The following is an 11852-nucleotide window of genomic DNA, read 5'->3' on the forward strand; positions in this document are numbered from 1 at the left end:
ATGCTATGATATAAATTAAACTAAAATAAACAAAATGAATCATCGACAACACGCTACTCTTCAACCAACAGGGTTGCATGCTGAGGCATCGATTTTTATGACTAATATTACATTATTATACTAATATACGTACAACACAATATACCAACTATTCTCTATTCTTCAACAATCTCATTTTATTTTTATTTTCTACTGCAGTCTTGCTTCATTATGCTGTTCTGACACAAATATATTCTGACTCTGAATATACTACTGAGGCAAAATCTGTACTCTGCACTGTTTACTTTTATTTGTGTGTGTATATATATATATATATACTTTTTGTTGCTCACACTTTTACAAAAGTAAAACATCTGAGCTCAAGAATTTTACTCAAAGTTTGGTGTAATATTGCTGCTTACTTATTCAAACAGTACTTCCTTCAGCACAGTTGCTCATAGCATGTGTAATCAGTCCAAACATCTGATCAGAGATTAGCAATCAGAGAAAGCATTACTGTTATGTTAGTGGGGCAGAACGTTCTGTTCATGAGAACTTGTACGTGAGCCAAACAGGAAGCGTGGCCCCATTGTGAACAGGTGAGTGGGCAGCTGTCATCATCGTACAGGTAGCCAGGTTAAGGAGTGGCCCCGGCTGCTCGCGTCACAGCCCCTTAGTGAATCATAACTGCAGGTATTTCCGCTCAGGCGTGGGAGGTGCGGGGAGGGAGGAGCCAACCTACTCACTGCAGGAATCGCGGGGGAGGCTAACTCCTGGAGTGTCACACCGGAAATTGTCTGACAAGTGCCCTAAATTCCGTGTTTTTCCACTATGGCCTATCCTTTGGGCGGTAGAGTTGGATGAATGAATATTTCTTATATAATATGAGACATCAGCTTTGACTGTTTTAGGGATGTTTATTGAGTTATCATACTGGTTAATTGTAGAATATAGACCAAATGCTGAAGCTGCTGAAAGTAATAAACACAAACAAAAGAGGTTTTAAGGATGAAAAAACAATTCTTTGAAAGAGTAAATGGGTGTGTTTGGTGGTGGTGGGGAGCTCTACTCTATCTTGTGATTTCAGGAATAGAAATCAGGGGAAGGAGAGGTGCTAAAGCCAGAGATACTCAAACCGCCATGTGTTTTCAATCTCAGTCCTTTGGCTCCTTCCACTCTCTGCTCCCAAATGCTCCAGAAAATAATCCTACTGTGTTTTTTCCCCCGGCTTGCTGGAAATGACCTAACCACTGCCAGGAAGAGGAATGTGAAGCATTCCCTGGAGCTGTTCGTGACGTCAGAACGCTGAGGAGGCCCCTGCGCTTCCGCCAGCTTGGATATTCCAGAGCACACTCGACCCAAACTCCCAACAGCTGGAGTCAACTGCTGCCTCGCTCCAGCTCCAAAACAATCCCGAAAAACACACGCCCCCACCTCTTCTTATCCTCTCTGCCCCTGCATGAGAGGGACTTTTCTTCACATCTGAGTCTTTGCTGGTTACTATGAGCTTAGAAGAGAACATTTTATAGTAAAAGTATTGTATTTAATCATAAATTATCTTCACGTGTAGTATTCTGCCTCCTCAGCATTACTTTGTGAGATCCTGTTACTCTTTGTTCTGCAGTCAGTGTTGTATAGTGTAACTGTCTGTTAACCGTCCATTTTACTTTTGGTAGGTTTTTTGATCACCTGCCATGACACAAGTCGGCTATAAATTGCAGGGAAATTCAAGAAAATATTTCACTGATTAGTACAACATTTGTCTTTTGCAGAGATGTGCAACTCTACCAGCTGTCAGTGCATTTAGAGATAGCTCCAGAAGTGTTGTAAAGTAAAACTTTTTGTGCTTATTACACCTGAAACAATTCATTGATAAGTGAAGCGGCAGCAAATCACTAGAATTAATGGGTGCTCACTGTAGGTGCCTTTAGCTAAATTAGCCATGGTGCTAGCAGCCCAGACAGGGAGCTCGGAGTGGTATTATGACACAGGATAGGCAGGGGGCAACTTCTGTTGTCAACTTTTATCTCCACAACACAATACTAGATGTATTTGCCATAATGTCAAATCTGTTAAATCACTTTATAAAGTCTATTTCATGTATTTGCACTGAAGAATTCAAGCTTCTACATCACACCTGTGTAAGCTGTATACTGGAGCGGGACTGGCTTCCAAACTAGTTGTGAAGTCACAGAAATATGCTCTCATGTTCACGTATTAAACTTCAAGATCTGCATACAAAAAAACTTTCCTTCTTTAGCAGATGAAAATGAAACCAGTCTCCTAGTGTCAGACTCCGCAAATTCATTACTCTGCACAGTGGAGGTCAGACGTCATGGTGAAGTAACAATATTCAGATGGGGACTTTATTGTGCGTCATGTATTGCATCCTCTCACCATGGTGGGTATATGTGGATGATATCCCTGGGTGCAGGGAGCAGCTGGGCTGCAGTCTCTCTGTTGAATAACGCCAGCATGTGAGCTCTCCCCTCAGAGACAGGACTCTCGTGCTGGTGACCCTCTCCAGGGGGCCGTTGGTGCTCGCAGAGCGCCAGTTGCATGCTGCACTCCTCCTGAACCTCCAGCACCTCCAGCACCAGTACGCCAGGCCTGTCCACTGGGGAGTACAGCAACAACAACACAGATGTTGAGTGTGTGTGTGTGTGTGCGTGCATGCGTGCGTGCGTGTGTCTGTCTTTTTTTGTGTGCGTGCCTCTGTGTCTATGCACACAGAGCACACACGCTCTCATGGACTCTCGCTTTCTTTGGGACTCATTATGTGTTATGAGAGTAATTCACTTGTAGCATCAGAACAATTCGCACTGCATAACTGTAAAAGCTGTTCCTGACTCAGGCTGAGTTGGACATGAAACACAGTCAATCCCACTGGGTGAGTGTGCAAATGTTTGGAATTTTACCACAGCACTGACTGTGCTTTTGGCCTGAACACTAAAGTCAAGAGATGATTATGGAGAGCAAATCAAGACAATGCCCCAAAGCTATAAATCACACTGAGATAAGAGAGCAACGTGGCTGCATGTGGATTCTTTGTGTAAAGTTGATTGCATTGCATTGTGAAAAATGCAGAATGAGGGCACACAGTCAGTGCAGTGTGCTCAGTGTATGTGTGGTTAACGATGCCTGAAAGTGGCTGGAGGGAGGATTTTAATATGATAATAGTAAATCATATCAAAGGGATCGCTAGAGAGCATGCATTTGTCCAAACATGAGTGTTAAGTAGGGATGCAGGCTTACTTTTCACACTGGTTGGACTACATAATACATTTTAATTTTGTCACATCATTTCATCATTATTAAAAAAAAAACATTGATTGATATAGAAGTTTAGACTTAATTTTAAAAGTATATACTATAGAGCTGGCTCTAAATTATGGAGGTTTTTGTTTAAGATTATTTGAGGGATTTTTAGCCTTATTTCTTTGATAGGTCAGCTCGGAAAGTCAGACAGGAGATGGGGGAGAGAGGGGAAGACATGCAGCAAAGGGCCACAGTCTGGTTTCAAACCTCGGCTGCTGTGGAGGACTCAGCCACTATCGATATGATACATGCAGAATCAGGTCAGCTATCAGGGAGCCACAGAAAAACTTTCTAAGCTGAGTGATCGCCTACAACTCTCAATTGAGCGTCTGAACTAGACTGCAGACTGGACTCTCTAAATACCTTTTATTAACTATGGCAATCCAGTTACGGGTTGTACTGGCACTGTCTCACTCCTTCTTCATCTCCTCCAACTGCCTACCATTTCAAAACGGATAAAACACTACAGATAAGGCATCTTATGACCAGGGGACAGGTGAACGGTTTCCTCCCCCGATGATAATGGTCCTGGGCTGGGTCTTTCAGAGCCATGAACAGTCAAAGCAGAATTTTAAAAAATTCAATAGCCAACGGAAAATGAATAAAGCAGTTTTAATGATGTGCTGTCTCACAAATTCTCTCATTCACGTGCAAGGAATGTGGGAATAAGAACAGGGTGCGGCCTTGCATATGCACACACACACACACACACACACACACACACACACACACACAGGGCACGTGCAAGATATGCACTGAACCCTGCTGCACACTGACAACTTAATATATAGAAAACTGTAGACTGTGTACACAGCCAGTTAGTGTTTGTTCTAAATATTTTAATGAGTTACTTTTTTCTGCTAGTTCCATCATTTGTGGATTCACATCTCAGATTACAAGATCATCAGAATAACCACCGGCAGCGAGCCAGAACTCAGATTGCCCTCAATTCCTCCTCCTGACCTAAAACGATCTGATAAGTCAGATTACGTCAGGAAACAAGTCAAGGTCACACGTGCATGTATGAGCACATTTACATAACACACAAAATGACTTCAACGATTAACAGGGGTCATATAACATCTAGTTATCTAGTAGACTAGGATCTAGTCCGGTAACAGTGTTTTTTGTGTTTTTGTTCACAATTTGCCCGACAACAAATAACTTTTTCTGAAAAAGACTAATTGTGAATAAATCTACTTGCGTTAATGTTTGAGAAAAACCTGACGAGGACCCTCTGATGTTGAATAAATGGAAGCAGGTGTCTTCAAAACAGAAACAGCTCCACATTTTAACCCTGAATTCAACCCTTTACATGTCACTCTAATCAAACCATTGACTGATCTCAAAGTTGGATCAGGTGGGTGCTTTCTTTTTCCACAATCAACTGCCACCTTTAAGCCACTGTCCTATTACAAGGAGATACTTAACGAGAGAACATAAGTGGTTTGGTACACCACGGAAAGGAAAAAAAAAAAAACCTAGGCAAGCAGTTTCCTGTCACCTACATATTGAGTTCACAGTTCAGAACCACGATGATCAACGTACAGCCGGCACTTCCTCAGTGTGGCCTCCCCGTACAATCATGCATGCTTACAGACTGACTTCATCCCACTCACAAAATCAAAGTACATTGCTAAATGTGATAGATGATTAAGAGTGCGAATGAGCAACATCATTAGAAGAACTGTGGATAATAGTGTGGGTTTGTGCGGATCACCTGTGGCCGTTGAGGTGTCAGAGATGGACTGGTGCCTCCAGAAGCTAACAGCTGACCTCTGTCTGCTCTGGAGTCGGTTCAACCTCTCAGCGAGACCTCCGCTGTGCAAACACACACACAGATGACAGATGATAAATGAATGATGTTACTTGATAAATTCACAAAGCACACGCACACTTGAACAAAAACACGTGCAAAAATGTGTATTTCAAAGATTTTCTGATGCAACAAAACAAGCTGTCAAAGACTACAGATAGCCATCTGTCAGATTTGGTGGGCTTGGAGATGGCAATGACATTTAGCACCCACATCATGACACCAGGTGTCCCTTTCATCATCAGCTCTGCCGTGGAAACATTGCCGCCAAAGTTTGAGTGTCATCTGGCAGCAAGAAATACGCTTTGTTGCTTTGTTTGCTCTTATTATGAGGCAACAGATATACCAGATGAGTATTGGGCCAATATTGACCTTATTAAGATCAGTCGTCAGCGACACAATACATACAAAAGCTGCATCAATTAATTAAATTACTGATGAGTCAGCTATCTTGATAATGAATAAACTTTAGTAATAAAAAAAATAAAAAAATAAAAATTGTCTGAGTCCTGCTTCTTAAATGTGAATATTTCCTGAAATCCTGAATCACTTTGGGTTGTTGACAAAACAATTCAACATCCCAGGATGTCAAGTTGGGCTTTTGGGAGACACTCATCAACAATTTTCACTATTGCCTGACATTCTATAGACCAAACAACATAGCATTTAATTGAGAAAAAAAACAAAACAAAACAGATGTATTGACTAGTCAACCATGAAAACAATCATTAGTTGCCACCCTAGTAAGTATAGTTTCTTCTTTGTACAGTTCTGTGTTCAGGCTGTGAGAAAAAGCTGAATTTCTGTTCCCTTAATGTGACTTTAGAACACAAGAGCAGCATTTCAAACCTTTGAAATTTCCTTCTCTTTTTGGCAGAGTCTTCTGGGGTCTTGGACTGCCTGGCGAACGATTTCTGAGGCGTCTGCAGCATCGCCTGAGCAGATCTGACCCAGTCACTGACTGACCTTTTGCTGCCCTCACCAGTTAGCAGAGGACAGCTCTCAGAGTCCAGCCGGCTCGACGTCATCGTGTGGCCAATACTCTCACTGTCAGATACGTAGCCGGAGATCTCTAGCTCTGCCATCTGTGGATTAAGTGATAATCACTGATTAATTAATTTAAAAAATGATATTTTCCCTAATTTTGATTATGTCACGTTTGAGCATTGTAAGTACACAGCTGTGTAAATGTTACATCACAGATAAAGTTCCACTATATGTGAAGGGAGTATTAGATATTTTATAAAGGCCTTCAGTAAATTAATCACAAGTTATAAAATACCAAAAAAAAATCAACAAACTCAATAATTAAGTGGGTGGATATGGTACACTGATGCAGTGATGGGCTGATTGATTCAGGTGATAAGGTAACAAAACAATCTTTTTTGCTGTCTCACCGCTCACTACACCTGAGGGAATCAGTTCTCATGGAAAAATCCAGAAGAAACCTGAGTTCCTGTCATGTGCAGACAAGACCAGCATACCAGGCTCTGTCAGCCAACAAGCTCTCTTATTTGAATCAACTTGACCCTGCTAGGCCGAGTGCCAGCAGACGTCACACTCTAACCAGCTACAGAGAATAAGGAACACTATGTTCCTGGCTCCGGCTCAAAAATGTTTTCACCCGGCACTGAAAGCATTGTAAGTACACAGCTCTGCGCAGCCTGATTCACCCGCATGTTTTCCTGAACAAACAGTAGTAAAAAAGATGTTTATAGTCCTGCTCTGTTGACACGGCCCTGATCTAGCATAGCCCTGTTGCGGTGGAGGTCGCTGACCCCTTTGAGGGAGGGAGCGACACGCTTCATCTGGGAAGCGGCCGTCCTCTTCGGCCTTGAAACACAGAGTCGACCCTCACAGCTCCGCCTGTCCACTTACAGCGCTAGTACAATAACACAGAAATCTGGCAGATGTTCTGAAAGTGAGTCAGCCGTACATTTATCTGGAGTAATAAACTTTGACTTGGACTGGGATCGTCTCCACTGTATCCTGTTAGATCCAGTTTGATTTACAATTGGCTGAATGCAAGCATTGCTTTCCGGGCAGCACAAAAATTCAAACTAGGTTACATCTTGCTGTTCTAATTGAATCAAAATTGAGTACATGTAAAAAGAAATATAAAGCAGAACTATTATAATACATGTTCAATAGCAAAACGCTATTACCAATACTGAATATGCATTGAGCGCTGAACAATCAAACTGTGCATACACTTCAGTACAACCGTATATGAAAACTAGGGACCCTTATAGAGTCAGTCTTTTGAGCTGGGCTCTGACCACAAGCCTCCTTTTAGTGGATCTTAAATCTTGTTTGACCCCAGAGAGCTGATAGCAGCAAATTAAAGTGTGACAAGAGGAAGTAGCTGGGTCTGCGGCAGTGATGTTAATCTGCGTACAGGCTTCCTCTCAGCACTCAGCCTGCAAATTTGGAGCTTCATCACGACACCCGGGTTGCTTGAATTCACCTTGTGTTTTGCAGTATGAATATGTTTGATTAGTGAGCACTGTGCTGATTCAGTTGATTGCATGTTCAAGGACATCTTCATAAAACCGCCATCAGGCTGAAGGCATCGCTTCATAATTCGACCACTTCTAGGCAATCAATTGCATGTTGTAATGTGTTCTGCCATGGCAAGTGCTAAACCTTCACCACTCCTAATACATTCTCTCCTCACCAGCCCTGCCTTAGACAAACACTGAGTCTGAATGACTTCAGCGAAGGAACAGTCAATCCAAGTCTCCACCACTTATAGGAGGGTACACAAAAGATTGACTTCAGTGATAACACAGACGTATATTTGTCACATGAAGTAGCAAGAGAAGCGTGTTCAGTGCATGCAATATACTGAGTCATATTTTGGCGGTTATTTTCATTTTCGATTGATCTGCTGATTATTTAGTCTAAAATTTCAGAGAACGCTGAAAAAAAATACCCACTGCAATTACTCATTGATGCTGACATCATTGTCTTGAAAACAGTCCACACTTCCAATTTACAGTAATGTTACCCACAAAAACAGTACATCGTCACAGTTAAGAAACTGAGACTATCAAACATTTTGCATGTTTGCTTGAAAAATGACTTAGTGGTCAATAAATGTCTTCTGTCAATCAATAAATAAATTGCGTTTTACCTCTACTGTGTTTTGATTTACATAAATAACACTAATGAAACCTATTTATTTCTTAACATATCAGCATTTCAGACGGAGCAACTAATGTCTCTCAACATGGAAATGTTCAAAGTGTACCAACTGTTAATATCAGCTTTGGATCAATGATTACTTGGCAGCTCCATACTCCGTCGGTGTTTTATTGCTACCTCAGCCTGTGAACTTTGACACTTTGGAGCATAGCCCTGAATCTAGAGGGTTCACAATGAAATGTTGGTTTGAGCCTGTGAGGCCCTTTCAGGACACGTTGACTGCAACACTCCACCTGCTGGTTGTGTGATCGCTTAAGCATACAATAAATAAACTTAAATCAAAATAGCTACAAAACATAAAGTCTTAAAATGAAAATCAACATCATCAGTGTTATCTTATGTTACACTGTGACATACATGTCCATGCCATCAGGTTTTACACATGCAGTCAACAGAAAGACATCTGGAGACTCTCTGTACTTTAGGAAAAGTACTGACCCTTGTGGTAGTACTTCTAGGAACAGGGCATACACTGGAAGTGAGCAGATACTTTTAAATTAGGAACATACACTGAACTCAGTCAGCTACATAGAATTTTGAAGGTCGTGTGGCCCCATCTAGTGTTCATTAAAGCACATAACACCCTTGAGAAAAGCACAAACCACAGTCCTACAGAAATACTCCAGCGTGTGCCCCAGTTACTAAAAAGGCAATGTTCCTACTAAGCCATTTTTTTTTATTCATTATACATGGATAATGAAAAGGAATATTCCTCTAATAGTCCTGTTACAAGCATCCATGCATATTCCAACTAACAAACACAGCCTCTGTCTTTTTATTCCCGCAAACAACTTTTAGAAAAAGTTAGAACACATTAGACATTAGAATATCTGTGCCAATGCAAAAACCTGCAAACATCAAAGTCTTTCATAATGTGTTAATGTAAGTGTGTCCCTCCATCTGATCAACTGTCATATTGGGAATAACAATGCATAATCATTTTGCATGTAAACATAGTTATTGTACCTGTCTAAAGCACCTGATTCATGCACTAATGAGAATTGCTTTAATGATTGAAAGTACTCACATTTGTAGATTTAGGAGGCAAGTCTTCCTGTTTTTCATCGAAGGACTCTGACCCACAGTCAGAGATTTGTTGCCCGCTGTCCTCATCAACAGACTCAGACTCATCCAGATCACTGTCTGTGTCAATAACAGGAAGATCGTCTAAATAAAGAGAGGGGAAAAACTTAATAAATTAAAACAATGAGTACACACATGTTTCACAAAATAATCTATTTCAAGGTCTAATTACAAGGGTTTTTTTGAGCAATGGCCAGAGAGTGCTCAGATCTTATCAAGTGGTTAAAACCTCTTTCTCAGCAACAACTGAGAAAACGCAGGACTTTGACATTTTGGAAAATCTGTGTATTCAACAATCTCACATTCCCCAGCCCTGACTCAGCGGCTCACAACATCCATTCACCTTTATCAGTGCTGAGCATGCGCAGTGCTCTTGTGTAAGACTGGATGGGAGCTGTGGGTCTCGATGGTCTCCGAGGACGTTGTTGCTGCTGAACCACACCTCTGGACAGATGTTGCTCCTGGGTCTCATTATCAGACTGTTCACTTCCACTGGAGCTCCACGCAATGTTCACCAAGTCCTCTCGACTGTCTGCATTAAGAGAACAAAATAGTGGTGGGTGTTGGTTGAAATCAAACAAAGTCCCTTACTTACAAGCATGTTTGTCTGCAAGGGATGATAACGATTAATTGCCATTTTGACCTATTAAAAAAGTATCGACCAACAATCAGAGATAGGCATGAACACACTGAGAAGTGCCATGTTACAAATTACAAATACTTGCTTAGTTATCAGAGACATCAAAATTAAGTAAATGTATTTTATTAACATACAACTAATTTGTAATTAATATAAAAACACACTACATACAGATATTCTTACATTTAAGCCATTCAGCAGCCTGGAATTTTAGCAAGCCAAATGTCAAATAGTGTCAGACAGGAGCTCACAGCTCAAATAAAGCAATTTCCTTTATTTTTATTTATCATTCAATTAATTTCGCTATTACTTGATCTGTTCTTTTGCCTCCTGATATAGCCCACTCTCATTCTGCGTAGATCATGGATAAAGTCAGTGGTTAAAACTGTTTTCTGGTGGAAGAAACGTTCAAAAGGTTTAACTGATTTAATCCAAATAAAACTTTAGATGTAGATCTTAACTGAGTAGAGTATAAAGTCTACAATGTGATTGCAGCTGTGATACAACAAATATACTGCACAGGCACTTGATGTGTGAGGCAATTTAATTAGACTGAAGTAAGAAGTAAGAATTACCTAAAGCAGGGGACTGTGCCAACTTCCTGATGGCAGACAGTTTCCTTCCAGATGACTTCAGGTTCTGCACCAAAAAAGAGCATCAACACCATGACCAGTGTAAAGAGTTGAGGTTTGGGATTATATTATAAGTATTATAATGATTATGTCTTTTTCAACCTTCATCGCTGGACTGTCCAGAAAACTGTCTCCACACTTCTCCCAGCTCTTGGCAGAAGACACAGATGAAAGTGCTGCTGGCTCTCTGCCCACTTTTTGGAGACCATTATCCACATCATCGGGAAAGAAAACACACTTTATGTCCTTGTAGTGTCTTTTACGCTGCACAGAATGAACAAAGGGGACAAACGGTGAGGCCATGTCAAACACGTTTTACATCACTTAATGAAACAACTGGTTCGACAGCTCTTATTTAACAATGCGCCTCATTGTGGCTGTCCTGCAGTAGTTTGATTTAACTTATTTTAACTTAGCTTAAATAAAGAGCAGCTATGTGTTTAGATATGAAAGTAAAGACAATCTAAAAAAGTTTAAAAAATTAGTTGACAGTTTCAACTCATTGAGCTGTGGGCGGGCCGAGGCAGACAACACAGGTAGCTTAAAGTTAGCTTAAAGTGTATAGCAAGTTAGCTAGCTAGCTAGCTAGCTAGCTAGCTAGCTAGCTAGCAAGGCAGCAGCTTTCCTACCTTTCCGAAAGACATGGCGACAAAATAAAACAAGTTTGCGCCACTGCGGTAGTTTATCTGGGTGTCCACAAATCGTTATCTGATTAAATCTTTTTCATTCACGCATCTTGGTGCTGTTGCGGTTTGCCGGTGGTTGCTAACTACCTCCTCAGTTTGCAGACGAAGCTAACGCTAACTTACTTGACTGTTACTCAACCAGAGGAGGGGTGTGTTTGATTACTCGACAGCGCGGACCGGAGGTGGCCAGCCTGTCAGACTCCCTTCAGAATGATGGCCATGGTGACTAAAAGTATGTAAGTGAGATAATCGACATTTTGTATGTAATATTAAAATCTTCAAATAGATATAGCTGCATTGTTCAGGATTTCCTGAGCCAATATAAAACAAATCTGATATCTTCTTGATTCTTGATATATTGGTCAGTAAATGCAGCATATTTTAGTATAACAAAAGTTTAACAAAATAAACTAATGTCATTTAGGACTTTATAGTCCCAAATGACAATAGTGCACTGAAAAAGTAAACTTCACTGTGAATTTAATCATTGC

The 11852-nt window shown here is 40.9% G+C and overlaps 1 protein-coding gene across 1 annotated transcript in view; it reads right to left on the reverse strand.

Annotated features, from left to right (window-relative positions):
- Window positions 1-11538, reverse strand: part of spidr (scaffold protein involved in DNA repair) — a 32277-nt gene extending 20739 nt beyond the window's left edge. Inside the window, exons 1-8 of the mRNA XM_037083795.1 lie at window positions 11305-11538; window positions 10778-10939; window positions 10619-10682; window positions 9747-9935; window positions 9348-9487; window positions 5963-6198; window positions 5018-5118; window positions 2377-2596 (exon numbers count right to left, since the gene is read on the reverse strand). Coding sequence (XP_036939690.1) covers window positions 2377-2596; window positions 5018-5118; window positions 5963-6198; window positions 9348-9487; window positions 9747-9935; window positions 10619-10682; window positions 10778-10939; window positions 11305-11319 — 1127 coding nt within the window. The 5' untranslated portion in view covers window positions 11320-11538. The remainder of the gene's footprint in view (window positions 1-2376; window positions 2597-5017; window positions 5119-5962; window positions 6199-9347; window positions 9488-9746; window positions 9936-10618; window positions 10683-10777; window positions 10940-11304) is intronic.
- Window positions 11539-11852: the final 314 nt, after the last annotated feature.

This window comes from Acanthopagrus latus, chromosome 21 (genome assembly GCF_904848185.1).
Source record: "Acanthopagrus latus isolate v.2019 chromosome 21, fAcaLat1.1, whole genome shotgun sequence".
Lineage (NCBI taxonomy): Eukaryota > Metazoa > Chordata > Actinopteri > Spariformes > Sparidae > Acanthopagrus > Acanthopagrus latus.